This window comes from Podarcis bocagei (assembly GCF_964188305.1).
Source record: "Podarcis bocagei genome assembly, chromosome: 7".
NCBI classification, from domain to species: Eukaryota; Metazoa; Chordata; class Lepidosauria; order Squamata; family Lacertidae; genus Podarcis; species Podarcis bocagei.
In genome coordinates, this window is record NC_138132.1 from 26,990,150 (window position 1) to 27,017,595 (window position 27,446).

The 27,446-nt window shown below is 44.1% G+C and overlaps 1 protein-coding gene and 1 long non-coding RNA gene across 2 annotated transcripts in view; one reads left to right on the forward strand and one right to left on the reverse strand.

The window, feature by feature from the left end:
• LOC308591838 overlaps window positions 1–1,055 on the forward strand; it is a 42,947-nt gene extending 41,892 nt beyond the window's left edge. Inside the window, exon 2 of the long non-coding RNA XR_014010287.1 lies at window positions 1–1,055. This is a non-coding gene — a long non-coding RNA (uncharacterized lncRNA).
• WDTC1 (WD and tetratricopeptide repeats 1) overlaps window positions 846–27,446 on the reverse strand; it is a 27,237-nt gene continuing 636 nt past the window's right edge. Inside the window, exons 2-16 of the mRNA XM_081202754.1 lie at window positions 22,151–22,299; window positions 20,841–20,924; window positions 19,158–19,204; window positions 17,917–18,028; window positions 15,084–15,271; window positions 14,376–14,558; window positions 12,990–13,084; window positions 12,541–12,656; window positions 10,314–10,389; window positions 8,457–8,553; window positions 7,750–7,923; window positions 6,776–7,011; window positions 6,130–6,298; window positions 5,764–5,956; window positions 846–5,164 (exon numbers count right to left, since the gene is read on the reverse strand). Coding sequence (XP_081058880.1) covers window positions 4,967–5,164; window positions 5,764–5,956; window positions 6,130–6,298; window positions 6,776–7,011; window positions 7,750–7,923; window positions 8,457–8,553; window positions 10,314–10,389; window positions 12,541–12,656; window positions 12,990–13,084; window positions 14,376–14,558; window positions 15,084–15,271; window positions 17,917–18,028; window positions 19,158–19,204; window positions 20,841–20,924; window positions 22,151–22,279 — 2,097 coding nt within the window. The 5' untranslated portion in view covers window positions 22,280–22,299 and the 3' untranslated portion in view covers window positions 846–4,966. The remainder of the gene's footprint in view (window positions 5,165–5,763; window positions 5,957–6,129; window positions 6,299–6,775; window positions 7,012–7,749; window positions 7,924–8,456; window positions 8,554–10,313; window positions 10,390–12,540; window positions 12,657–12,989; window positions 13,085–14,375; window positions 14,559–15,083; window positions 15,272–17,916; window positions 18,029–19,157; window positions 19,205–20,840; window positions 20,925–22,150; window positions 22,300–27,446) is intronic.

A 27,446-nucleotide genomic window follows, 5' to 3' on the forward strand; every position in this document is an offset into this window, starting at 1 on the left:
GTGCGTCTTGTGGTCTGGTGCGTCTTATAGAGCGAAAAATATGGTACCTCTTCCTTTAGGATCAGAGACATGGCTGCATTTCCTTGTGGATAACCTTCCAGAGACTGCATGGGAGAACTCAGAGGAAAAAGTGGGCAGGGCAGCAGGTAAGACTCTGACTTTTATACTTCTACACCCTTCCCCCTCTAGGCAAGTAAGAGGAATGGTCAGAGTTCAAGGGCACATTCCAGCCAGGCAAATGCACTCAAGGACGGCACAGAGTAGAGTTAGTTAGGGGCTTTGGCCTCTGGAGAATCTCATAAATGCCTGGAGAGCTACATGTGGCCCCCAAAGGCTTGAAACTCCCCATACCTGCTTTAAGTAGATGGGACTCAAGCCCTTGTGCCTGCAAAGAATTTGCTATAGTCTCTCCCAAGTATAGATATGGCAGCTACCACCCCTCTTGACAGGAGGCATAAAGCAGACCACCATGTACTGGGCCAAACAGCTACCATTCGAGTTTTTCCTAAACCAGCAATTCCTAAACCTTTCACTTCATGGACCCACCGGAAAAATGCAGAGATTCTTGGAGGATCATCTAATGGTTTTTCCGCTGATTTTTTTATTTAAGAAGTTGGTAAAGTCTCTCTCCCTGCATATGAAATGTAGCCACCATTGAATTCTGCGTTTTTATGCAAAACTGCTGCTTCACAAGTTATGCAACTGGGGAACGTAAAAATCTTGCCTCCAAGCAGGAAGATCAGGTGTTCGTTAGCATACCCACCAACCATGCAAATCTTTGCAGCAGACTAGTGGCACAAGGTCAGAACTGTCTCAAGAACAGAAGGAGGACACCAAAAGAAAACTAGAACAAAAATGCTTTTAATAGCTTAACCCCTTCTCTTCCAGGGATCAGAGAAACAGAAACACCCCATTACCTCCCCACCTTCCAAAAAAACTAAGGCAGTTGTTCTGCAAAGACATATACTTTGGGGGAAATCTCATTTCAGATTCCTGAAAAGTTATATGGCAACTGTTTTCCCAGCAGCCAAAATGAAGCTTTTTCTATGCATTAATCATATTTATACACCAGAAGAGATCCCTCTGCTTGATTACAAAAATAGTATTTCTTGGGGCATCTCTCTATTAGAAAGAGTTAACCAAGAGGAAAACAATATGAGTATATCCTCTCCCTGCACACAAGCTAAGGCAGGAGGACAAGATAAATTTAAAAGCGCCTCTTCCTCCATCACGGTTTTCTTCTCTCCATCCACACAGACGCCCCTCATTCACAAGTATAGTCTACAAACCCAGAATCAAGTACTCTAGAATATGGGGCAACCATTAGCCCACTATTAAAACATGAATATTATTTTAAGTTAAGCAGCAATTAACTAAAAATCTATCCATGGCATAGGAAAGGGATACTTCAGCTGTTATGCCATGGATAGCAGGGAAGGAAAACACAGTGCTCAGCAGCAAAATAAAATTAAATAAAATTAGCTGCCACAGTGGAAGCTCTGCAGAGAGGAATTCCGAGCCTATTTCCTACAGAGTTTCTAATCTCAGCATGACTTTTTTTGCACAAGTTTTGGATGTGAAGGTTTGAAAAGGATGTTGAACTGGCATGCCTTTTGACTGTTGCAAGGACGAAGAAACTGAACATGAGTGAGAAGTTACAGACTGTATTGGGGTTATTCCACCAAAGGCTTGTGCACCTCTCCCACCTGTGACCTGCCCTCCACACACTGAAGTGGCTTCGTCTCCAGAACAGAGAAAGGCAAATTACTTTCGGGGTCTCCTCGTTGGACTCCTTATCAAATGGAACACCTAATACATCATCATCATTGATTTATATGCTGCTTTTCCATAGTCAACCATGCGCAAAGCGGTTTTATTCCTTTTGCTCCATTTATAATAAACAAGAGGCTGCTGATGGTTCTAACGCTGTGGCCAATTGAATCCAATGAACAGGATGCTTGAAGGTCCAAGGAGAATCCAAAAGACTACAACGGGGTAAAACAATATGGTTCTCTTCAGATGTTCTGGACCACAACTTCAGCTGGCATGGTCAATAGTCAGGAGCAATGGGAGTTGTAGTCTACAGCATCTGGAGGGCAGACACTATGTTGCCTATCCCTAGACTGCAATGTTTTTGAAGCAGTGGTCACCCTGCTCTGTCTCTCTTGTCTGCCTGTCTCTCTCTATACACATATACATGTACATATACCTGTATATATGTTCTTATATATATATATATGTATGTATATATGTTCTTCTAGAGCAGAGTGGAGGCAGACCCAAGCTTGCACCTTATGTCCTACAGACTGGAGAAAGTGCATTGCCAATGAAATGAAAAAGGCGGCAGGGTGAGCCAGCAAAAACAAGTGGGTGGGACAGAAGAAAAAATATATTTCCTTCCCTAGAGACCTAAATACTAGGCAATTAACTCAGGGTTTTTTTGGGGGGGGGTACTTTTAAGCAACTGGAAAATTCCCGAAATAAGAAAACTGCAAGGGAAAACTCTTACCTACAACTCAGAGAAGATATTCTGTTTTTAAGATCCTTGAAAACACAGCAATGCTCTTGATTTTTAAAGAGGGTGTGGCGTGCAGTGAATATAAAAAAGTGATAGATTGGAAGTGGCTGTCCAGCCAAGACAACAGAATATGGTTTGAGTAAATGGGGAGGGGAGCAATCTACAGTTGGCATAGTCTGGCCCAAGTTTCCTAAGAGTAATGCGGACTGCAAGGGTGTACAATCACTATTTGCTTAGTGACAAAAAATTATGTGAAACCAAGGTCTTTGCTTCTGTATAATATGCATACATCTTGGCTTTGGCAAGGGTTGAGCCAAAAGACAACATAGTTTTTTTCCTGGTTAACATATTGGGGACCATGAAAGGAACAGGATTTCTCAAACCTGGTGCCCCACCAGACATTGCTGGACTAAAACAACCACCATCTCTGGCCTCTGGCCATTCTTGCTGGGACAGCTATGTATTTGAGTTCAACATCACCTTGAGCAGCTTTTCTCAACCTTGGGTCCCCAGATGTTGTTGGAGTACAACTCCCACCATTCCTAGCTAGCATGACCAGTTGTCGGGGGGTTGGGAGTTGTAGTCCAACAACACCTGGTGCCCCAACTGATCTAGAGAGAACCAAGTTGGAGAATGCTGCACTACATTATGCAAGACTACAGTATGTCATTCTACTCAGAAAGACCATGGGATGCTATTGAAGGTCTTATTTCAGGGCACACATTTTCAAGGGGAGGCAAAGCAAAGATGTTTAATGGAGACAGCAATGTTACAGTCATATTTCTCCTCAACACCCACCCTCAAATGGCTGCCTGCCTTGCTTCCAATTCCAAGCATAAATCCCAGAGAAGAGTTACCTGGAAGAGAAGGTCTGAGTTGGTTCAAGACAATGGCGCATTATCAACACCATCACACCCTGAAGTTGTACTGACAGCAGATTTTATGCCACCATTATTTCTGCAACCACTTGCTCCAGAGATGTGACACAAAAGATGTCAAGGTGTGTGCCATGTCCAGAGATCACTTTCCCAAACATGTCCTTTCCTTCACAAAACACAGGAATTCTGTGTTCCTAAAAGCCAACCTTAACGTAGCATTTGTCCTGGTCATGCATACCTTTCTCTCTCCGCCCTCCATTCTTATCTCAAGGAACAATGCTAGAATTTAACATAAATGAGGAGAGAACAAATGTTACGTGTATTGCGCAGGGACTCTTGGGCTTAGGTCACAATCATATTTTTAAAAAAGCCACGTTACATCAACTGTGTGGTATCCATTTGATGGCTGGAAGCAAACAGGTAAAATGGAGTCATTTAACAAAAAAGAGGAGTCAACATCCTGTGCCACTTTAAAGACTCCTGCCCACCAGAAACAAGGTTTGAGAAAGGATAGGCGGCTCCACTAAGAAGTTCACAAACCCCATGGAGATTCCTCTATGCATGGCAGAGGTGGGAGGTCACACAAATGTCAAGGAAATGGGGAAGGACAACCCCGTGGAGAGCCAGTGAATCAGTTCACTTTCAGCATTCAGTCCCAAGCAGTGATGAGGCATGTCCCACATACGCCACATGCCTAACCATAGACACACAAGAAAGAAAACATTCTGGGAGAAGTTGCCGGGGGTGGGGTGGGGGAATCAGGAGTTTTCCAAAGAGCAGCAACATCAGGTCTTTTTACTAGCTCCAGTCACATAAGTCACAGAGCCCCGTGTCAGGGCCTCTCTCTATTACAGCCATTTCGCACATGGAAGAAATAAAGTATTGAATACCAGGAAGTCAGTTTCTCTGCCTGGTGTCATGTATTTTGCACCTCCAGAGTCACATGAATTAAGCTGCCCATGTTCTCTCTAGCCACTTGGTTGTGACCATGGCTTTAGATGCAGAGGCTGGGCTCATCAGCTGTCCTGTGGGCTGAAAGAGACACCAGAGAGGCCACAACTATGGGCCAATAGCTAGCAGCAGAGCAGGAAAGCCAAGCTTCAGAGACACAGATCACCGCATTAAACTTAATTCCATAATCCCTGCCCTAGTTTTACATTTTATTGAGTTTTTAAACATCCTCTCTGTAAAATGCATTCATGTAGGCAATGCCTCCCGCCGTCCAGGCCATGCAGCAGCCCTGGAGGAGGGGATGGCTACCAGTTTTACACTGCTCACAGACAACGTGGAAAAGGAACCCCTGTACAGACTAGATTCTGCTGGGAGGCAAAACTCAACAGGCCGCGTTACCATGCTGCTCAATAGTGGAACGGGGCAAAAGGGGGGAAGAAATAGTAGCAGCAGTTTAACAAAGCCACTCTTGCCCCTGCTGACGTGTCCTACTCTGTGCATAGTGTGAAACAGTGCAGTCGTTCATCAGAGTTCAAACTGAGCAAACTAGATTTCCCTTCAAACAAAGAAACAAAAACAAAAAAACCCCAAAATCATGGGAAGGAGAGGCAGTTCAGCTTTAGCTGGTCCGGCAGTGGACTTGCCCCTCGGAGCTGTCTTCATCATCTGAGCCTCCAGTCCCACCACTAGTCAGTCCTGTGATCCGGTAGCCCATGTTAAACAGCATCACCTCCAGTGGGTCAGCGTTCATCCGCCTCTGGTTGGCTTGGGAAGCACCTTCCATGTCTTCCACCACTCGCCCGTTCAGTGCCTCGCTCTGCAAAACAAGAGGAAGGTCAACAGGCAACATTAGCTGCTCATGCTGGGCAAACCAAAGTGGGTGGGGCTGCTTTTGGTTTTCCAAGCTTAACCCACAGCAGGCACATTGCTCTGAACATCATCATCATCATCATCATCATCATCATCATATTTATTACGTATACCCCACCCATCTGGCCGGGTCTCCCAGCCACTCTGGGTGGCTCCCAATGGAATATAAAAAAACCCCGATAAAACATCAAACATTAAAAACTTCCCTAAACTTCAGGTGTCTTCTAAAAGTCATATAGTTGTTAATTTCCTTGACATCTGATGGGAGGGCATTCCACAGGGAGGGCGCCACTACTGAGAAGGCCCTCTGCCTGGTTCCCTTTAACCTCACTTCTCGCAGTGAGGGAACCACCAGAAGGCCCTTAGTGCTGGACCTCAGTGTCCGGGCTGAACAATGGGGGTGGAGATGCTCCTTCAGGTATACTGGGCTGAGGCCTTTTAGGGCTTTAAAGGTCAGCACATGCAAGTAGCATTCAGCAACCAGGGCTAGAGATTGCCTGTAGAAGGCAGATCCATGCATTTGTCTAATCCTTTGTCTGATCATACCTCTGGTCTGGGATTCCACAGCCGTACGACTGGATCAATGCCACTGGTGGCCAGGAAGCAGTAACTCGGGTGGGGCTGGAGGCAGTTGACAATGGACTCATCGCCTTGCAACACCCGCACCAGGTTTGTTGTTTCTTTTTCCCAGATGAAGAAGGAGCCGTCGTCAGAGCCGCTGACAATGTACTGTGCATTGCTGGGAGGGGGGCAGGGATTGTTGGAGAGAGTAAGTAGAAGAATTGAAGCAAGAGTTAGGTTTGATCATTGTAAAATGTGGACCAAACAAAATTTCCCTCGATCCCTAATTCAGCAGGCAGTACAGATGAACAGCAGAAACTCCACTCCTGACCTTGAGAGAAGTTGACATACCTGCCAAAAAAGTTGGCCTCTTTGATGTCTGTGGTGGTGTTGCAGTGGCCGCAGTATCTGAACTTGTAGTCATAGCTGCGCTCTCTCAGCACCATCTCATCATCCGAAATGGAATCTTTTCGGCCCGCTGCTCGCAGCCAGATAGGGCCGCTCCCTTTCTTGTCTTCCGCTAAAAAAAGTCAAACACAGTGTTACTTGTTTCTAGCACTTGGGAGAGCACAAGAAAGCCTTGCTGCTTCTCAGTCTACCCTACTTCACAGCGATAAATAACATCCTCTACCTAGGAAGAGTTGGACACAACTAAACGACTAAACAACAACAACCACCTAGGAATTTTAAAGCTGGAAGGGACCTCAGAAATTATTGGATCCTGGGGTGGGGAACCTCAGGCCCGGGGCTGAATGTGGCCCCTCTTAGCTTCTCAGTCTGGCCCTGATCTAAATTACACCCACCACCATACAACTGATATCTGCGCTGTTCGGAAAAACATAAAGGCATAAAAAGAAAAGTGCAGTGCTAATGCAAGTTGCAGCTGAATAGTCTTGAATCATGTATACCTCAGAGGTTTGATAATTTAAGAAAAGGAATCTAAGCCTTCACCAATGCTCAGGGCAGGATGGCAATACGCTGGCACAACAGTTCTCACCATTATCACTTTTTGAGAAAAGGGCTGCATTGATGTCCCGGTCCAGTGCATCACAAGCACTGCTATGTGCTTGCTCTGGGAATTTTCCTTTGAAGTCATCCAGACACTCCAGTGCTTCTGCCACATACTTCAGCTCAAAGAGACAGCGAGCCAGGCGGAAGTGAGCCTTCAAGTGGCATGGATTTAGGGAGATGGCCTTTAAGCAGTCTCTCAATGCATCGTAGTGATCCCCATCCCTGTAAAGGTGACAAAAATCCTAATTATTCAGTGGGAAAGCATTTCCCCTCTTGCTTCCAAAACTCATTTACCCCCATCTAGATCAGTATTCTCTGAAATGTCTGATAGCATCTCTCCAGGGTTTCAGACCTGGTCTTTCCTAGTCCTACCTGGAATGCCTGGGATTGGACCTGGAACTTTTTGCATCCAAACCATGCACTCTACCACGGAGCTATGAATGAGCCCACATTTCCCTCAAAACAGAAGCACCTCTGCTTCCTTTCTACAGCAGCAAAAGCCAGACTATACTTGGTCCTGATATATGGGCACTATTGCTTGCAGAATTTTCCCAGGAGGGAAAGACATTATTTCTGTTAGGAGATAAGCAGAGGAAGGCATAAACTATCAGGGGGGGGGGGCTCATGTGGCTCCTCTGGCGAGAGCATTCTCCCCTCACCTTGTGCCCTCAAAATGATGTTGGACTACAGCTCCCTGGGTCATGCTGGCTGGTGCTGATGGGAGCTTGAGTCCAACAATGTCTGGGCATCATCAGGTTGAGGAAGGCTAGTCTAAAAAAGAGACAGCCCATGAGAGAGTCTGCAGCCCAGTGGCTTTAGCAGTCAGACTGACAGCTGCCTATGGAGGAAGTAATATCCACATACTCTTGAGATCAAGGAAAGGGCAGAGGTATCCACAGTGCTATCCTAAGATGGCAAGAGAGGCTCATTTCATTAAGGAAAGTGGCCTCGTTTGCTTACCACTTGCGCTTCATGTAGGCAGCAGCTCTGTTTCCGTACAGCATGGCATTGCTGGAGGCTTTCTGGACAGCTTTGCTATAAAGCTGGATGGCTTGAGTCCATTGCTGACAAGCAAAAGCCTCGTTGGCTTGCAGTTTGATTTTCTCCAGATAGGGAGGCAGCTCCACCTGTGGACTTCAGAAAGGAGGGGAGGAGAGGAGAGCTGGAATATGTCAAGATAGATCCTGGCCATGGAACCCCTCCTTACCCCCAACCTCCCTTTGATTTATTAAATTTATACTCTGCTTTTATAAAACTAAACACACTTTTATTTCAATCAGTTCTCCCAGCTGGATAAACAAGTTCCTGCCACGGAAGTCTATTCTGTATTGTTTTTTAAAAAATTATATTCTGCTGTTTCTTGTGCAGTTGTTAAAGTGGTTTTTGTTGGCTTTATTATGCTTTGTACATCACCTTGAGATATATGTGGAAGATAATAGCATTAATGGCAACAATAGCAACAACTCCCAGCAGCCCCAACCAGTACAGCTGTGTTGGATGAGGCTGTAGTCTAAAACATCTGGAGGGCACCAGGGTGGTGAAGACTTGGCACAGTTTCCAGTCAAGTTGACTCTCACTCTCAGTCTCTTCAAGTAAATTCCCAGAACTTTTTGGACACGGTTTAGATCAAAAATACAAAACCATTTAAGACAATCATGTCACCTTACCTTATGTGTGCTCGCCCCTCAGACAGCCTGAAGCCGTTGCTATGGAGATGGATGCCATTTGACACGCCATTGGTTGATGTTTTTCCGTTCTGCACCTCTTGAGTGTTGGAAAGACAAGCAAGGTGTAAGTTGCAGATAATGTACAGGCATCTTGCACATACTTGGCCATTCAGTTTCATGGACTCATCGATCCTCAAGGAGGCCAAGGGTAAAACAAAGTGCATATGTTCGAACCACCACCACCCCCTGCATCCCAGAAATAAACACTCGTCACTCACATAGAACTTGTAGCCATTCATCAAGGAGCAAGATTTCAATCTGCTCTTCCCTGGCTCACAGCTCATTGTGTAAGCCTGGTGCCCCCACCTCCAAGGACGACCCATACCAATTATACAAGGCACGTAGCTTGGGCCAAATAAGGCCACAACTTTTATTGATTACAGATGAAGGGTTTGGCAAGGCATTGGGAAGCCATTTTGACCTGCTTGCTGAGGTATTCTGTTTGGGGTCAACTCAAGGTAAAGGGGGCCTAATGACACACATCAAGTAGGCACCCCCTTCCCCCCATGGAGTTGCCAGCTTGAGAAGTGCTATGGTCCTCGCCCCCGCCTGGACTTTTGGACAGATGCAGCTGCTCCTGGATCTCTGAAAACTCTTTGTCGCTAGCCTGCGCCAGGTATCTCAAAAGTCAACATCAACCAGGAATGCAGACGTGGGCATACAGCTCCCTCCAGAGGCACATTTACTTAAACTTAACAAAAAATAACAACTAAATGGCAAACTAGTAGGCTTTGTTCATATTTAACGATAATAGCTTTTCCCAAGCAACCCAAGGGAATCGCAAGTCAGAGACAACACCAACAATTTTGTTAAGATCCCTATCCCCCACCCCTGGTGCACATACACACAAAACTACAGTTGCTGGGAAAGGGAGATTGGCTATTGAACTAGCTTATGTTTGTAGTGTCCTGACATGCTAGCATTACACCACCAACTCCATGCTGTACTATTCCAAATGGGAGAGAAACCCTTAACACAGAGAGAACTGCACTATGGGTGGTAAGTGAAGTCAGCAATGTCACTTCCATTTGCAGTGGTACAGGGAAAGAGGAAGCCTTGCGGTGCTGTTTCATTAGCTTTGTTGATTGTTCAAAGCCACTAAGTTCTGCCTCATACACTTCCCTCAGCCCTATTCCCTTTAAGCAAATAAGTGTCTATCCATTATAAACATCTGGTTTTATTGCTCTGCAAAGAGGTATGCACTGGGGAGTTACAACTCAATATAAAAAGTCCCATTTTCTGCTTTGCAACATGCTCTGACATTCCATTACGTTTATTTCTTAAACAAAGCCACAGCATGTCATAAGTTACCTACCTTGGCAACTTGTTTGGTAAAGATCACCACTTCCAATGTGACAGCGAGTTTTGCATATTTTACTTGCATGTTGTTAGCAAAAGCCACATACCAATGGCATGAATGTGACCAAAGTCAAAATGGGTATCTAATACTTATTCACCAAAAAACAATGGGGCGGAATAGCAAGGAGAGGGTCACCACATTATCTATGGGATACTGCAAAGCCCATTAAGTAATTAAAGACTGGAATCTCCCCGGTTTGTTCAAAGACACTTAAATTACACTGATTGGGAATAAAAAGCAGTAAAATTTGCTGGAACTGAGTTGCAAGTCCTCCACACAACCACCATTCCAAGGACAACACCAGTTTTGAAATCTATGTCAACCTCCAAGAGGGCTAGAAACAGGCGGAAAGCTAGAGTGGCCACAAAGAAATGCCTTAAGAGTTGAATACAAATACAGGCGCTTTCTTCAATTCAAGATAAGTGTAGTTCGCTCACCTCCTGAAGAGTGGCATTTCTTTGGCAGGAGAAAAGTGTATGGCCGCTGCTTGTAAGTCAGATCAAATAAGTAAACCTAGAAATCAAGTGGAGGACAGTAAGTTTGCAGGCTTTACAAGCCAAGTTATGATGAAGAAATAAAAGGATTTGTTTTCTGCCAGTTACCATGAACATGCACGTTTCTAGTAGAGAGCAACTATGTCCTCTATTGGGTAATGTAAAACATGACTTCAGAACCCAAAAGGCGCCTCCCCACCCTCAAAAGATGGTCACTGGGAACTGAATGCCTAGTGATGCCTTAAGAATGAACCATGGATTTCAGAGTTATATACAGAACAGCTTCTTCGTCATAAAACAACAAAACTATATCAGTTTATGGAAATTTTAAATCAAGCCACCTCTTTGACTTAGAAAACTGATTTGTCAGGTGAGAACAAAAGCAACCACGGAAAAACTTCCTGCATTTGGAAAAGGATTTCTTCATATGTTCCTAGGACTACATGCAGAAGCCTAGGAATGGTCCCAGAATTATCAGAATTACCAAAATGTGTCCCATGTCTTGGAGTGTGCACACACACAGCATGAATGAGTTTATTAATTTAGAGTAGGGAAGGATATAATGGCAATTTTATGTGGCTTCATACACAACAGCAAAATTCCTATTCTGAAAACCATGAGTATGATTTTTTAAAATATAATAATACACACTGAAAAGCCAGCTTAAGTCTACAGCCTGCAGTGAAACTACCAAAAGGAAGCACCTATGGACAGAGACCATGTCACTTTCATGTTCTGTACACCAAGTCACACTTTCCTAGTACCAAAGAAAGTGTTACTTTGCTTCCAAAATCAGATAGTGCTGGGAAGGATAAGGTGTTTGTTCATTGCCAGCGTTTCCAGGGGACCTATGATTTTCAGAGACAGTTAAGGCAGGGATAGAGAACTCTGTGCCCTTCAGATGTTGCTGAACTCCAACCCCAGCTAACTTGGCCAATGGTCAGGAATGGTGAGACTTCTAGCCCAGCAACATCTAGAGGGCAACCCAAGGGATTCATGACCTTCATGGAAAGTCCCCACAGCTGTTATCTTCAGGAAACTCTCAACCCAAAGAGATTGGAGGGATGAGGAACTACTACAAAACATATGCAGTACTAGCTGCCCAGAACGAGCACTGTGCAAATCATTTAATGACTGCCAAGCGATCGTCCACATGTATGAAACCACTACCATTGAATAAAATAATAATAATAATAATAATTTTTATTTATACCCCGCCTTCCCCAGCCAAGGCTGGGCTCAGAGCTACCTGGCCCCGCAGTGAATGCAATGCTTTTCAGTGAAAGCAATTCATATACAGTGGTGGCTCGCAAGACGAAAAGAATCCATTCCGCGAGTCTCTTCGTCTTGCAGTTTTTTCGTCTTGTGAAGCAAGCCCATTAGCGGCTTAGCGGATTAGCGCTATTAGTGGCTTAGCGGGCTTAGCGGATCAGCTGATAAGCGGCTTAGCGGATCAGCTGATAAGCGGCTTAGTGGATCAGCTGTTAAGCGGCTTAGCGGCTTAGGATCAGCTGATAAGCGGCTTAGCGGCTTGGGAAAAAGGGGGGGGAGGAAAAAACCCCCGCAGGAACTCGCAAGACATTTTTGTCTTGCGAAGCAAGCCCACTAGGAAATTCGTTTTGTGAAGCACCTCCAAAACGGAAAACCCTTTCGTCTAGCGGGTTTTCCGTCTTGCGAGGCATTCATCTTGCGGGGCACCACTGTATTTAACTTCAAGTCTATAATTAAATAGGCCCTTCCAGAGATTTATGTGGTAGCAAACCTAGATTTGGAGAAAGGAGAAGGGATGACACTTCCAGGTGCAGGGAAGTATGGTTTGATCCCAACATGTTTCACGTCTTCTTCATGGGAGCTCTTAGGCATAACCAGCACCAGTAATTCCACATAAGAGAACTATGTTTCATATTTGGTTTGATCAGAATCTTTGCTTTCTCTATTTTGCAATATTTTCTGCACTGTGGATGGGCCAAAGGCCACTCACTCCTTGTGGTGCTGACCTTGACCCCTTTGAGTTTTATCTAGGAAATCTTTTGAATGACTTTCCAACCCTGTGAGGGTTGCTCAAAGAAATAAAATTGGGAAATGGTAACAACAACAACCCCCAACAACCCAGTACCAAAACACCTGCCCATCAATTTCTAATGGGTAATTCATCTGTGATCCTTCTTACCTGCTCCCCTCCCATGTTGACCAAGAGTTCTGTACCATCAGGACTGAAGGTGACATATGTAGCTACCAAAACTCTCAGCCGGTTATTGTAGTCTGGCAATTTCACTGGAAGATGCCCTGAAGAACAAGAAGAAACTCAAGCATTTCTCACCTCTGCAACTTCACAGAGTGGAAGTGACCTCAGCCCACTATTACAAACTTTCAAAAGGTGCTTTACCGTAAAAGCATCTCATATTTGTGCTGGCCTTTGTAGCACCTGTCAGTTGTGATATGAAGGAGTTCTCAACTCATACTAAACTATCAACAGTCAAGGAAATCCATGTTTAAGCCATTCACTCCCAGTCCAAGTAACTTAAAAGCACCTGCATCTCTTTAATGAGACAGCAAAACCACCATCTTTTGGAACACAAGCAGACCCCACATTAGTCACAACACACAAAACTGTCTTACCTGCTACATAGTACTGTGCTGCACCATCTGGAAGGGGTTTCTGCCGGTCACAAAATGTATGGACTCCAGCTGTGGGATTCTGTTTCATTGTTTTTCTAGCCAGAAGGGAGGAAGAGTTTAATTTTGATGATGCTGGTTTTGAGGGCAAGAAAAGTACCAAAGCTGTTAAATTAAAAAGGTGAAACACAAAGAAACTACCAGGGAGCAGAGTGGGGGAGGATACTGGGACAGTCTTTGAGTACTATATGATTAAAGAGATGGGAGAAGAGGACTGATGGAACAGGAGGCTGCTGAATTTGGGAGGCATTATCACTTGGTGTAAATTAGGAATGCAGATTGCATCTTACCACAAGAAATAATCCTTCATGTGTAGTGCAACAGACAATGTTAAAGTTTGACTATTTTTAAAAAGTTTTATTTACAGACTCCTGCTGTTATAAACATGGCAATTTACCAAGTTAACATCAGCAAAACAAAGAAAAATCATTGTCCCAAAGAGTTCACAATTTAGATTTCAACTATGGGAACAATTCAAAAGAGAGTGGAGGGAAGAAGAAGGGGGGGGGGGGAAAGGCAAGCAAATGTAGCTAACACAAAATAAAATGCCATAGATTTACTTTCAATCAGGAACGAGACTTAATAGCTTCCAGTACATACAAGCCAGTGCTCTCCTGCAAGTCTTTGGTATGATGTCATACTACTGATAGCTTTGGCATTCAGGCGTAGAATTTTCAATTACAGCAAAAGCAAAGATCAAGATGTACCCCTTTATCTCACTTTATAAAGCTGGTCTCCGCCCCCCCCCCCGTTTATTCTATGCATGTACATAAATGAATATATTCACCACCTTTACTGTCCACATCATACTGTACAAGAATCAAGCTCTCTGAAACGAAACTGTGTGCTACATCATTCCACCTTTTAAAAGCTGCTACGGGTCCCTCTCTTTTGTTGCAATAAACTAACCTGAATACTTTTCGAGAGTCTACTTCTCTACAACAGCCACATATATCACTCACAGCTGAACAATTTCCAAGGTTTGGACAACAGAAATTACTCATGTGACCCCGGATGCACCGTCATGTTCAAAGTGCATTATGTCCACCTTTATGGTGAGGCAGTCAAGCACTCCATCTCATGGCAGAGTACACTCTATGGCTAAACTTAAAATAAATGTTGGCCTTGGTTCCACAGCAATATGACTGATGGTTTGCTGCTACTAAACCAGCACAGCTAACGCTAAGGAGCCTGTAGTAAACTCTGAGTTTGCAGCCCCCTCTACAGTTCATGTGAATTGGTGCAAGTCTTTCTTCTTGGTTTTACATTATTTTCCCTTCTGCCTGAAGACTTAAACCCTACCAAGCTCCAAGAATTAGCTACCGTTACCTGTGATTGTGGATCATGCGTATATCATAGATCCGTACAAAAGGCCCGCTGGCTCCCACTGCCAGGTAGTTATTGTCCTGGGGGTTGACAGTGAGACACTTTGCCTCCACAAGCTGTCCACAATATTCCGTCAGGTCAATCAGGACCTCTGAGTGTTTGCTGTTCTCTCGCAGGTCATACTGTCTAAAAAATGAGCAAATGAAAGAGTGTTAACAGGTACATACAGAACAGAAGAAGCTACTGATAGGCATCACACACTTAGCCACCAAGGAAAGTGGGGAATTAAGGCACCAATGCTTTGTTGGTCTACTTCTTCCTACCTAGGTTTTGCTTAGGTGGGTTCTCTTCGATGAAGGCTAACTGGCAGAACACACATTTTGCATGCAAAAATGCCACAGGTGCAATTTCTGGCATTTCCAGTTAAAGGTTTAGAGTAGCAGGCCAATGTGAAGTCTCTGTCAAAGACTATGTAGAGCTGCTGCCAGACAGAGCAGACAGTACAGGGCTGAATGGGCCAATGATCAACACAGTATAAGGCAGCATTGCACCTTATACTGAATTTGGCTTCAAACAGTTCTGGCTCTCACATCACACAAGCCTGGGAACTGCAGTACTGTAATATCCAACAGAGAGTTCGTAGCATCCTCACAAAATTCACTGCCCTTAGTAGGAAGAGCTGTTGCACTTCAGATAAGAAAACACTTGTACCTAATCAGCCCATCCTCAGCCGCACTCCAGAAGGTGTTGGGCCACATGGGAGCTGTGGCAATACGCTTGACTCTGTTTTTGTGATCCCCAAACATATGGATGGTTTCTTTAACCGTCAAGTCGTGGACATGCACCTTGGAATCGGCAGCCCCAGTGATAAGTATCCGATCCTCTGCATGTGGTAAGAACTGTGGAGAAACAAAGCAAGATTTTCAAAGCATGGATCTTCCAACACAACCACAACACTTTCCCCTCACAACAAACAGGCATCCTATTGCCTGCTTAGGATACTGCCGCTGAGCAGCCCCATTTGATTGGCTTTGGGTTGTATCCAATGTAGCACTAAAGGAAAATCACTTAGTGGTCTGCTTGTTCCGCTGGCAAAGTGTTTTGCACCAGGGGAATGTTGTTGCACAAGGTAATGCACAAGCGGGTTGCTGGTAACCTTGTGCAGTTTATTGTACAACAATCTATTGTGCAATGAATTTCTGCTGCTAACGCAAAAGAACTTACACTTATAGACAAAGAACACTGGATGCATCCCATAACTGATAAGTGCCCACCTCCAGTGAAATTTCTAGTATTTCCTAAGAGTGCTTTTAGGACAAATACAAGAGGAGGAAACCCAAGCCCTGCATGCAAATGTTTCCAGGGCACATAAAGTACATACATGTACACTCTTGTGTGTTGACGGGGGTTGCAGGGAGAATTAAGCACATTAGGCTTTGTGCGTGCGTGCGTGTGTGTTTGTGTGTGTGTGTTGGTGCATATGCTCATGTCAAGTTCAATGTGCAAATGGCCAGGAAGGCAGGTACACCATGGTGATAGGACTGGTATAATCTCAAATCTCAACCCCTCACAATTCAGGGCCAATTGGGGAGGCAGGGAAAGCAGGAAGTTCATTTGGCCCCAGGCCTCAAGCTAAAGGTGGATAAGTCTGTCAATGGTTGCTAGAAGTGATGGAGGCTACACTCTGCCTCCACAGTCTGAGGCAGCAATGCTTCTGAATAGCAGCTGCGGGAAATTGGGGGGGGGGGTGCTCTTGTGCTCAGATCCTGCAGGCATCTGGGTGAAAGCTGTGCGAATCAGATGCTGGATAAGATGAGCCATTGGCCTGATCCAGCAAGCTTTTCTTATGTTCTTAACATCCAGAGGACCACAGCTTCCCCAGTCCAGCCTTAGAGATACACCCTGATCCAGCAAGGAAGAACCACATATCTGTATGTGTTGAGCTGCTACAATGCTAATCTGGCACCCACTATATATTTGAGAAATGCGTATGAGTAAGTACATCACCATGCAGGACCCACTAGTTGCATACAACAAGGAGTGTCTTGATGTGGACTGGAACCACCACATATATTTTCTTCTTTTTGCAAATTGTTTTCAGGGGTCTTGTGGTGGTGTTTTTTCCCAAAAAACAATCAAGCAGTATATAAATTTTATGAAATAAATGATTGTTACTTTTGGTCAAACTGTGGGTTATTTTGTCTGCCCTACTGAGTGATAATTTTAAAATAATTTTATAAGTGGCCTTATGCTCAAATATAAAAGAACAGAAATGGAAGACTGAGAGATAAAAATGGTGACAAAGGAAATCCACCTATTCAGACAGCACAGCGCATGACATCCTGCTTTATGCTGAACTGGAGCATCCCAGAGAAGTGTGATAAGTATGCACAATACATTGCCCAGTTCACTCATTCACCCAGAGATTTGTAGCTACCACACATCATTCAGCATATACAGGAAAAACATCACAACTTGGGGCTTGTGCTTGCCTCTACCATTATCTGTGTGGAGCTGGTGTCTGTACATTCATTCTGATGTCAGCAAGGGAGTCACACAACTGCAAGCTTCACTTTTCAATCTGTGCAGCCGCCTTTCCCCTCTTTAGCCTCAGCTGAATGTGGACTGGATGAACCAGTCACATGAGTCTGTCACCATAAACACAGCAGCTAGTGCGCATGCAATGAGCTACGAGAGAAAACCCATGCAGGCCATAATAGGCATGCCAGAAGTTTGTGCTGATGACAGCTATTTCACACCACTGGTATACTGACTGGGGAATGAGGAAATAACAACACTGACCATCCAAAAACAGTCCAAGTCTGGGCCATGTAAAAATAGTTGAAGCAGAGACAGCCCTACCATGAGGATTTGGAGCGCCATTAATGGCAGCAGAGTGGAATACAGATTATTTGACCCACAGGGCACAACCAACTGGGAGGTTCTCTGGGACAAGTGCTATTGAAATGGGCACCAGTTGTGGAACAGCACCATCAGTCAGGCATCATTTGAATTATTCGCCTCCAAATGCCTGGGGCTGAGACACTGCACAATAGATTTGTCACAGCAGTGTCCAGTCTGCTCCCCAATGCTGAAGATTTACAAGTTCTCCTCTGTTTCAAATATTCAGACTGCGAGTGCCGTTGCTTGTGTAGCCAGACAAGTACACAAGGTTTTGAGCCTTGCTTGCTGGGGCTGATGGGAGCTGCAGTTTAGCAACATCTGGATGGCTGAAGACTCCCCACTGAAGGCTTAGAGGAATCACAAGGTTTGCAGAAGAGCAAAAACTCAAAACAGCAACAACAAAACCCTTAAAGGGAGGCAGGGTGACCCTAAAATTGGCCTACTGAGGAATAAATGTAGGCAAGAAATGTTGCATAAAAGTTGAGTGCAGGGGACAATAGAATGGAATGGCTGGAATCCTGAACAGCAACACTCCTCACTGTGACATGTTGTTGCATGACCCATTCATAAATGCATACTGCTTAAAGAGACCATTTCCCCTCTGCTCATCCTTTCACCACTTTGTCCAAAACCCACTCACCTTGACTGAGAATATGTTTGCTGTATGTCCTGTATGCATGGAGAGGAGCTTCTTATGGTGCAGCGGGTCCCACACTATCGTGTGCTGGTCATCAGAGCCAGAGGCCAGCAAACTGAGAAGTCAAAGGAGACAAAGCGTTATGAGCTTTGCTGCCCATGAAAACAACTCTCATCTTCTATATTGTTCCACATTCATTTGCAGGAAGACCTCAGGTGCAAGTGCAACCTGGGACACTCTAGAATCTATGTAGGTTTGTGGAGTACACAGCAAGGAATTAGAAGGAGAAGAAAATGACTCCACTATCAGCATGATAATTGACAGAAACAGGACAAGATAATGGCAAATCATCAGCTGACAATTTGTGGAAAGTGCCCCATACCTCCAACTAATGCCTTTTGATTTAAACTGTTCCCTTGGCCAGATAAGCTTTCCATAGACATTTAATGGAGTTGTCTATTCTTCCCTACTGTACTTTCCCCAAAATACAAGGACTTGACTTACAGGTAAGAAAGTACTTCCAGCATCTCATGTCAAACATGGTCCACAGGTTCCATTCCAGCAAGTCTCCAGGTTGTACTGTGCAGCCTGCCTTTATATGGCTTACAGTATGTTATGGTTAACATAACTCCCACCTCCCAGAATTTAATCCAGGCATGAAGATGTTGTTGGACTGCCATTCCCACCCTCCTGAACCTTTGGCCATCCTGGCTGGGGCTGATAGAAGTTGGGAATGTATGTTGCTTATTTCATCTTATTTTTTATATATCATAAATTTTATACACAGCTTGACTGTAAAAAAAATTCCGAAAGAAGTTCTGGAGATCTACAGATTCTCCACTCCCAATTTAATCCTTTCTGAAAGTCACGACATTGTATTGCAAGAAATAACATAGTAAAATTTGTCTTGCTGGATTAAGTCAAGGTCTCATCCAGTTCAGCATTTAATTTCAAATAGCAGCCAACCAGATGTCTTCAGAAGCTCACAAGGAGGGCATAAAGGCAATGGCTTCTCAGTTTGACAGCTGCTAGCCACAGCATGAATGTGCTTGATCTACACTTTAAAAACGAATGAAAAATTGCTGCTGGAAGTGGGAAGACTATAGCAAAGGCACCATTTGGCTAAGCAAGAGAGCAAAATGGAAAGTGGCCCCATCGTAAACTCAGTTGCTCATCACATTTTACAGAGTTCCCTCCACTGGATACATGCTACAGTCATCCTTTAAATTTTAAGACATACTTACTTTCCCTTTTCATTCCATTCAAGGCAGTTGACACAGCCAGTATGACCCTGAAAGAGTTATACAAGGTAATGCAAAGTGTTATACAAATTTGAGATTTTACAGAATTCCAAGATGGGGATAAAATAAAATATCACACTATTCGGACATGGCCAATTCCACTTGTAGTTTTAAGTTCTCAGACCCTCATTTGGATGTATAGTGTGAGTTGTCCCTTGTCACTCCCTTGACTACTCATAATGTGCTTGCTTGCACATACTTCATGAAAACAATCTTCCCACACCACGACTAACAAGAGTAAGTTGCAGGAAATGCAAAGCAGCCCCCACTAACTCCAGAAGATCTTTCTCGGAACCTCTGGCACCCTCCAGATCTTGTTGGACTATAACTCCCAAGAGAGGAGAGAGAAAGGAATCCTCAAGCCCCATTTCACTAACCCTTTATCGTTGGCCATGCTAGCTGGGGCTGGTGGTGAGTTGGAGTTCAACAATAACTGGAGGTTGGAGAAGACTGCTCTAGTCTAGAGCAGCTGAGACTCAATGCTAGAGGTGACAACAGACAGCCCATGTGTCATCACAGCCACTGCTGAATCCTTATAAAATGAAGGAGCAATGTAAAGAACATTTGGCCAACTGTCACGGATGCTTTAGCTGAGATTCCTGCATTACAGGGGGTTGGACTAGATGACCCTTGCAACTCTACAGTTCTATGATTCTATGATTTCCGATAGAAAGGAAAGGGTGCCGAACTCTCCTTTCCTATGATAGGTCTTCTTCCCAATGCAGCCCCACCAGAAGAAAGGCAGCTAGGAAGGAGGTTTCAGACAGGGAAGTGTACTGGGCTCAACAACACCCTCTGACTAGTCTCAATGCCCTTTAAAAATCATGTCCACCTCTGATATTTTAGGGATTCAACATGACTGAAATTGGGTTGTGATACAGATACAACAAGTTCCGACATGTTATCTGGCGCCAACCAGTGTGGGGCGGCTACTGAATTGCCACCTCCTGCCAAGGAACTTGCTGTCTGCAAAAGCCCATGCTCCTGTTTAAAAAGCCTTAGTTCACTAAAATAAGGAGGATAAGAGACAAGGTGGCCATGTAGTCTTTTTACCTTAAAAAAAAACAGCCATGAATCATGGACATTTGAGGGAAGTAGGTTCATAATGTCACTTTCTAATGAACTGAGCCTTACAACTAGGTAACCTCACATAGGATTAGACTGCTTAGCTGATACTCACAGGATACTGATGCTTTAGATCTAGCTGGGATTTGCATATCACAAACACATAGGTAGGTGCTCAATTCTTTTAGGCAAAGACCTAGCTCTTGGAAGGGGGAAATCCAAGTAGACTAAGGATGGACAACCTCTCCAAGCACTCTTGGGCTCCAGCTCCCATCATCCCAGCAATGGTCAGGGATGGCAGCAGCTGGAGTCCAACAAAACCTGGAGGACAACAGATTCCCAATCCCTGAAAGAGATTAAAAACAGTGGCACTTGAAGGTGGTTCTTTGCCAACAAAAATTCATGTGGTTCTTCGCCAACACAAAATGTTAAATAAATGCAAAACGTGTCAGAAGAGGCACACCAATCCTTGAGGGGGAAACTGGATTTTCGTTAGCATTCAGCAGCTGTCATTGTAAGGGGAGGAGCTGTACTTCAGTTCCTCCAGCACTTGCAACTTACCTGCAGCTCTGCCTCCAAGCCCAGGCGCTGGATGAAGGGGTCAGTGACATGATAGTGTCGTTCAAAGCTGAGGGCACCCTTCTCCTATAAAGAGCAAATGGATATCATGCCTTACTATGTCAGGAATCAATATGTGAGCTCTTAAATCTAACTCTATACCATTCCAACAGAAGGCACAGTGTTACGATAATCCATGGAGGCCCTTTTCCAAGTGCCCCCACAATCCAGGGTATGGAGGGTGGCTGTGAAGGAGAGGTGGCAGCCGAGCTGTGGAATGATGGGAAGCCCCTTGCTTCTTCTCCTTGCTGTTGCTTTGAGATCTTCTGAGGAGGTTCTTCTTCTTGTTTCACAACCGGGGAAGCTCCATATTTAACAATGTGAGACGCATGGGTGGCCATGACTGATGGGACTCTGGCACATAGTGAAGACTTCTTTGTTCTCCGGAAACTTTCAGAGGTCATGTTTAGTTTAATTTCCACCACCCGGCAGCTTCTACTGTTTGCATTTAATATTGCTTGTTATCATTTTTAATTGCACTTTGACTGCTTTTGTAAGTCCTACAGATATAAGAGGTTTGAGAGTTTGTCTGTCTTGCAACCAATCAGTATATAAATTTTAATAAATAAGTATTTGTTTTGATGTAAGCCACCTTGCGCATATTTGACAAAAAGCAACATACAATAATGCAAAATAAATTAGATAAATGAGCCTTCTGTGGTGGTGCCCTAACTGCAGAATGCCCTCTTCTCACAAGTACAGCTGTCATCATTCTGATGTCAGGTTATTTTCCCGAGACATTTTAAGTGAATGGTTGTTTTTTGGTTGCCTTTGTCTGTTTCAAATTGTATTTTATTGTTGTGCATCTGGTTGTTTTATTTATGTTTTGTATTCCACCTGCTTATCTGTACAGATGACAGTTGGGCTATGAAGTAAAATACATATATACCTGTTCATTGCCTTCTCCAAGTGGGCTAGCAGCAATGAGAGTGATAAGACAGAGCACAAACACACTCTCTCTTTGGGCAGTTGTGCCTACTGTGTCCTGAGGGTGAGGGCAAGTGACTGGGTAGTGGCAGGGCAGAGGTGCTACAGCCACTCAGCAAGGAAAGCCTTCAGAGGGAATTTTGCCCATCTTCTACCCCCCTCAAAAGAACCTAGAGCCAGCACCACTGACAGCCAAACCATGGTTTGGCCATGACATCTGATCTGAGCTTAAAACATTAAAAGTATGTTTTCTGAGACCACACCAAACTACTCCAACTGCCTTTCAAGTTCATTATCTTCCTCCCTCCCTTTAGCGCAAGAGGTACCTTGAGCTGCCTGTGGATGAGGTCTCTAGTAATGTTTGCTTTTGCCATCTTCTCACAATAGGGCTGACGAAAGCAAGCTAGTGGAGGTGTTGCTGTGCATCCGAGCATTCCAGTAGAGTTCGTGTCCATACAGAAGGCATTGAAATTACCTGTGGTCAAATAAGGGGGGTGGGGAAGAGAAGATTTTTTTATTATTTATACAGAAAATCATGATGTGATGGCTATGGTCCTCTCCTGCTTTGATTCACCGCCCTCAGCAAATGGCATTTGGAAGACGACCCTGAACCTGAAAATTCCTTTTAGCTATTAGGGCTAGTAGTCATTGATAACATGACCTCCATATTGCTGCCTTTCCTAACCCCATTTTAAAGCCATCTAAACACACGGCTATCACAACACCTTGTGGCTCAGGTCCTACACCACCTTCTCCCATTCAAGCAAGGTCATTAGTTCCCACCACCTTTCCCCTTAGCCCTACCACTATGATCTCCCTTCTCCCCCGTCAGCCGCCTGAATCCATCACTCACATTTGGAGATAAGAAGAGCCCTGCTGGATCCAACCAAAGGCCATCTAGTTCAAGCAACCTGCTCCCCCACAGTGACCAACCAGGTGCCTCAGGAAGCTAGTGAAGCAGGGCAGGAAGGCAACATCCCCTTTCTGCTCTTGCTCCCCAGCAACCTGCATCCACTGGCATGCCACTTATGAACCTTGAGCTTTACGATAGTTGCGACAGCTGAGGTAGCCCAGGCAATGAACTCTATGTGAGGCTTCCCTTGTGGTTGGTCCACCAAGTGGGATCCTGTTAGCATTTTACACCTCTGCTCAAAGATCTGCACTGGCTACCAATTTGCTACTGCACCCAGTTCAAGGTTTTACTATTAGTATATAATGCCCATAACAGCTTGAGGCCAGTTGACTTGAGGGATTGCCCCATATGTGCCTTGCCCCATATGTGTCACTTCTATCTGTGTAAATTTTACAAGTGCTATATAACATTTGCTCCACATCCATGAGTCGATCTTTCAGCATGACGGCACCTACGCTTTGGAACACCCCGACTATTAATAATAGACAGGCACCTTAATCATGCTGCTCTAGATACCGACCAATTTTTATTTTTTTTTAGTACAGAAAACCTATCTGGACATAAGTCATGTGCGTAAAATGGTTTTTAAATCCTGCTGGTTTTATCTGTATATTACTGATAATTACTTTAGTATTTTGTGCGGAAGGCTTGGAGATTTTTGGATTAACCATCTCAGGCCCTATGACAGGCAGGGGAGGCCCTGTTGCTACCTGCATGACATAAACCCATTTATGGGAGGTCTGGTGAGGTCTGCATCCCTCACTGCTTAGTTTCAGGAGGAAATTTAAAAGCATTCCTGTTTACCCAGGCATTTGAGAGCTCAAAGAAACCGTTCCTGGCAACCTTGAAATTATTAGCCAAGAGGATAAGGATTGTTTTAAACTGTTTCTAGATGTTTACAGTGGTACCTCGGATTAAGAACTTAATTCGTTCTGGAGGTCTGTTCTTAACCTGAAACTGTTCTTAACCTGAAGCACCACTTTAGCTAATGGGGCCTCCTGCTGCTGCCGCCACCGCGATTTCTGTTCTCATCCTGAAGCAAAGTTCTTAACCCGAGGTACTATTTCTGGGTTAGCAGAGTCTGTAACCTGAAACGTCTATAACCTGAAGTGTCTGTAACCCGAGGTACTACTGTAATTGTTTATAAATGTTTGATTGATTTTAGATCTTTTTACATGCTTAAATGTTCATTTTTAATCGTATTGCTTTTTCACTGATGTGTTTGCTGCGCTGGGTTCCTTTGGGAAGAACCGGATATAAATTTTATAAAGATAAAATTTCTAATTCAATAAACTTTGTTCCCCCACCCCACTAACTTTATATATATCCCTGTGTATTAGTCATCACTTATCTTGACCAGCTAGCTACATACTTGCTGTGAATTGTGATCCTCACTCAATTCCACTACCTATAATCTGTTAGCGTGAGGCAAAACTGTAGGAAGGAATGCGAGCAATGCAACCGACCACTGAAGCAAGGAAAAACAGCCTATATCAAGATAGGCTTTTCCTTATTTTTGTAAAAGTGCACTTGAGCTTTGGCTGTGCCATGCATCATGCATGCAAACAAACAAGCTGCAGTGCTCACTCAAGATAACTGATCATGCACAGAAACCCCAAGGGGCTTGTTTAATGGTAGAAAGGAATGAAGAAGCTAGGACACTATTTCTCCACAGAGGAACAGTTGAAGACTTGGATGCCTCTTCAGGATGGGATTCAGCCAGCATTGCAATCCGTGCTCAATGGAGTCCAGGCTCAGAGAAATGCATGGCAGGCTTGGTGACAGGGGACAGAACTTGACAGCCATTCTGTCCCATACTGATATAATTATGTCTGGCTGTCAGCCTCTGCAGCAAGAAACTATGCTAACCACTCAAAGGAGCCTAATAGCCCAAAGGAGCTCTCACTTTTGAAAGGGAGAAGAAAAATAGTTGGCCAAGACACAGTGCTCCAATGACATGAGAAGGGGAATTAAAGGGTCAACTCCCTTTGGGAGGCTTTCTTCTCAGTCCATGCAGATGTGTTTCCTGAAACAGACTGAGCATGTGGCATGGGAAACTGGATGCCTGACTAGGATTGCTACACTGCCACATTAAAATGCTGCCTGTCCCTTTAAAAGGCTACAATCCTACACACACTGACTTGGGAGCACATCTCACTGAACAGAGCAGAATTTACTGGTACGCCTGAATAGCCTGTATGGAATCAGGCTGCAAGTAGGACAGAATGCAATTGCTGTGTCTACAGTCCTGTTCCTCCACTTATACTGTCACTAATCCTCCTCAATTGTCTGCAGTGTGGTGATAACTGCTTATAGGCCCACTCTTCACATCAATTTGGTTGGTTGTCACAAGATACATAGACTTTTCAGTAGTGGCCCTGTCACTGGGGAATTCCTTCCAATGGATGTATGATTGGCTCCTTCTCTGGCTGTTTTTAAATTATTCTTAAGGCCTTGATAATTTCTATCTATTTTTAACTAAACAAGGCTGCCAATTCACAATTTAACTGGCACTATTTTCTTTATGTAACATGTTAGATGGCTACCCTTTATGTTTTAAATCACTGTTATGCTTCTAAACATGAACTACCTTTGAAGAGTTTTTGACCCCAAAAGATGGAATAAACATACTCCAAATCGTAAAATAAATCTGTCAATCATACCACCAAGCCAAGTATGATTGGCAACTATACTTGTGCTGTAGTGAGCTCTATGGATCTTCTAATGTAACTTATCACAGGCATGCTGAAGATCTGCATTCACGACAAGATGATGCCTATAAGCACTTTTCCATCTTCATATTCAGTCATGCGATTCATCCACCAGTAGTTGAACACATTCCCATATAGGCTGTCAGCCAGTATTGAGCCAAATGATGTTTCCCAACTTCCTTTAGCACAGGTTGGCCATTAAGCCTCACACTTGCTAGATACACTCATTTAACACATAAAACATTTAATCTAGATTGGCTTTACAGGTTAATGTTTGAGCTTGTTCTACCTCTTTTCTGATGCTGTCAGAGGCACATGTGTGACATGATTTCATACCTATTTTTTTTTAATGTTTGCCATTACAATAAAAAGCAAGCACAGGTTTAATTCCCCCCATGAGGTCTACATGGAAACATGTCAATAAAAAGAAATACTGCACTCTGCTTTGTACAAATGCCCACACTCACAGCAGAAAGCAGGGCACAGAGATTTTCAAAAGCCCAGAATTGCATGAGCGAAATAAACCTACTTTGGATACCATTGACAACAAAAACCAACCCAGTTTAAAATTATGCACTAAAATGGTAGTTAAGGAGCATGCTTTAGGAAGGGGATGCAGGGTGCAAGATATCATTGGCCAGGCAGCAGGGAAATGGGCATCAAGGAAAGGAACCGTATTTTTCGCTCTATAAGACGCACCAGACCACAAGACGCACCTAGTTTTTGGAGAAGGAAAACAAGAAAAAAAATATTCTGAATCCCAGAAGCCAGAACAGCAAGAGGGATCACTGTGCAGCGAAAGCAGTGATCCCTCTTGCTCTCCTGGCTTCAGCGAAAGCAATGCGAAGCCTGCATTCGCTCCATAAGACGCACACACATTTCCCCTTACTTTTTAGGAGGGAAAAAGTGAGTCTTATAGAGCAAAAAATACGGTATTTGGAAGTCAGAAGTTAGCAGTTAGCACACATTTCCTCCACAGCTAAGAAAATGCAAGGAGGCCCTCAGCACAACATTCACTTATACCTCACTTCCCCATGCATAAAAAAGTTGGATGGGAACAACCAAGGGTTCACAACTGTTGGGGTTACAACTATGAATAATATTAAAACTACTGTAGAATTTAAGAACTTATCAAATTTAGGAAGGACAATTTTCTGACAGAAGAGGCAAGACAGGAAAGAAACAATAGCAAGGCAGTAAACATAAGATACAAAGACAGGCAATACTAGCAATGAGAGGAGGGCTGGTGTTTGTGTGTCTGTGTCCACATAGAGCACACAGATTGCTCTTTTTCCAAACCTCCTTCCTGCTCACAATCACAATGCTGAACACATACATATATTGCCAGACCTTTATCACTTTTACAGCTGGCACTGTATTAAAATAATGTGTTCCAAGGACAGCAAGAGAAATAACTATTCTATGGTCAAGGTGGGGACAGTTGTTCTATGCTAACTGATCTGAGATGTTTGCCTCAACATTACCTATTAAAGTCTTGCGATACCTCATATTGTGGCAGAAGCTTTAATGAACTTGGCTTTTAATTCTGCTAACAAAGTGGGCCTTACTCTATTAAAATTTGGGTGATAGATCCCTGGCAGAGCACATCCTTTCCTGCAGAACCCCCAGCATCTCTAGGTAGGGCTGGAAGAAAGCCCTAACTGAAATCCTGGCGAGCTGCTGCTGATAAGGGGTGGACACTTCTGAGCTAGATAGATCATTGGACTGATTCGGTATAATGCAGCTTCCTATGTTCCTTGAAGGTCCTCAGCTCACAATATGCAGCATCTCCACAGAGGGCCAGGAAAGACCCATTCGAAACCCTGGAGAGCCACTGCCAGTCAGCATAGAGAATACTGAGCTAGACGGACTCTGCATGAAGGCAACTTCCTACCTTCCTTAAAAGCTTCCGCCACAGTGAATCTGCTGGGGCCACAAAGCACACCATCTCTTTACGAAGGGGAAGAGGGAGTTCGTTGCTGTGTGAAAGACTAACCC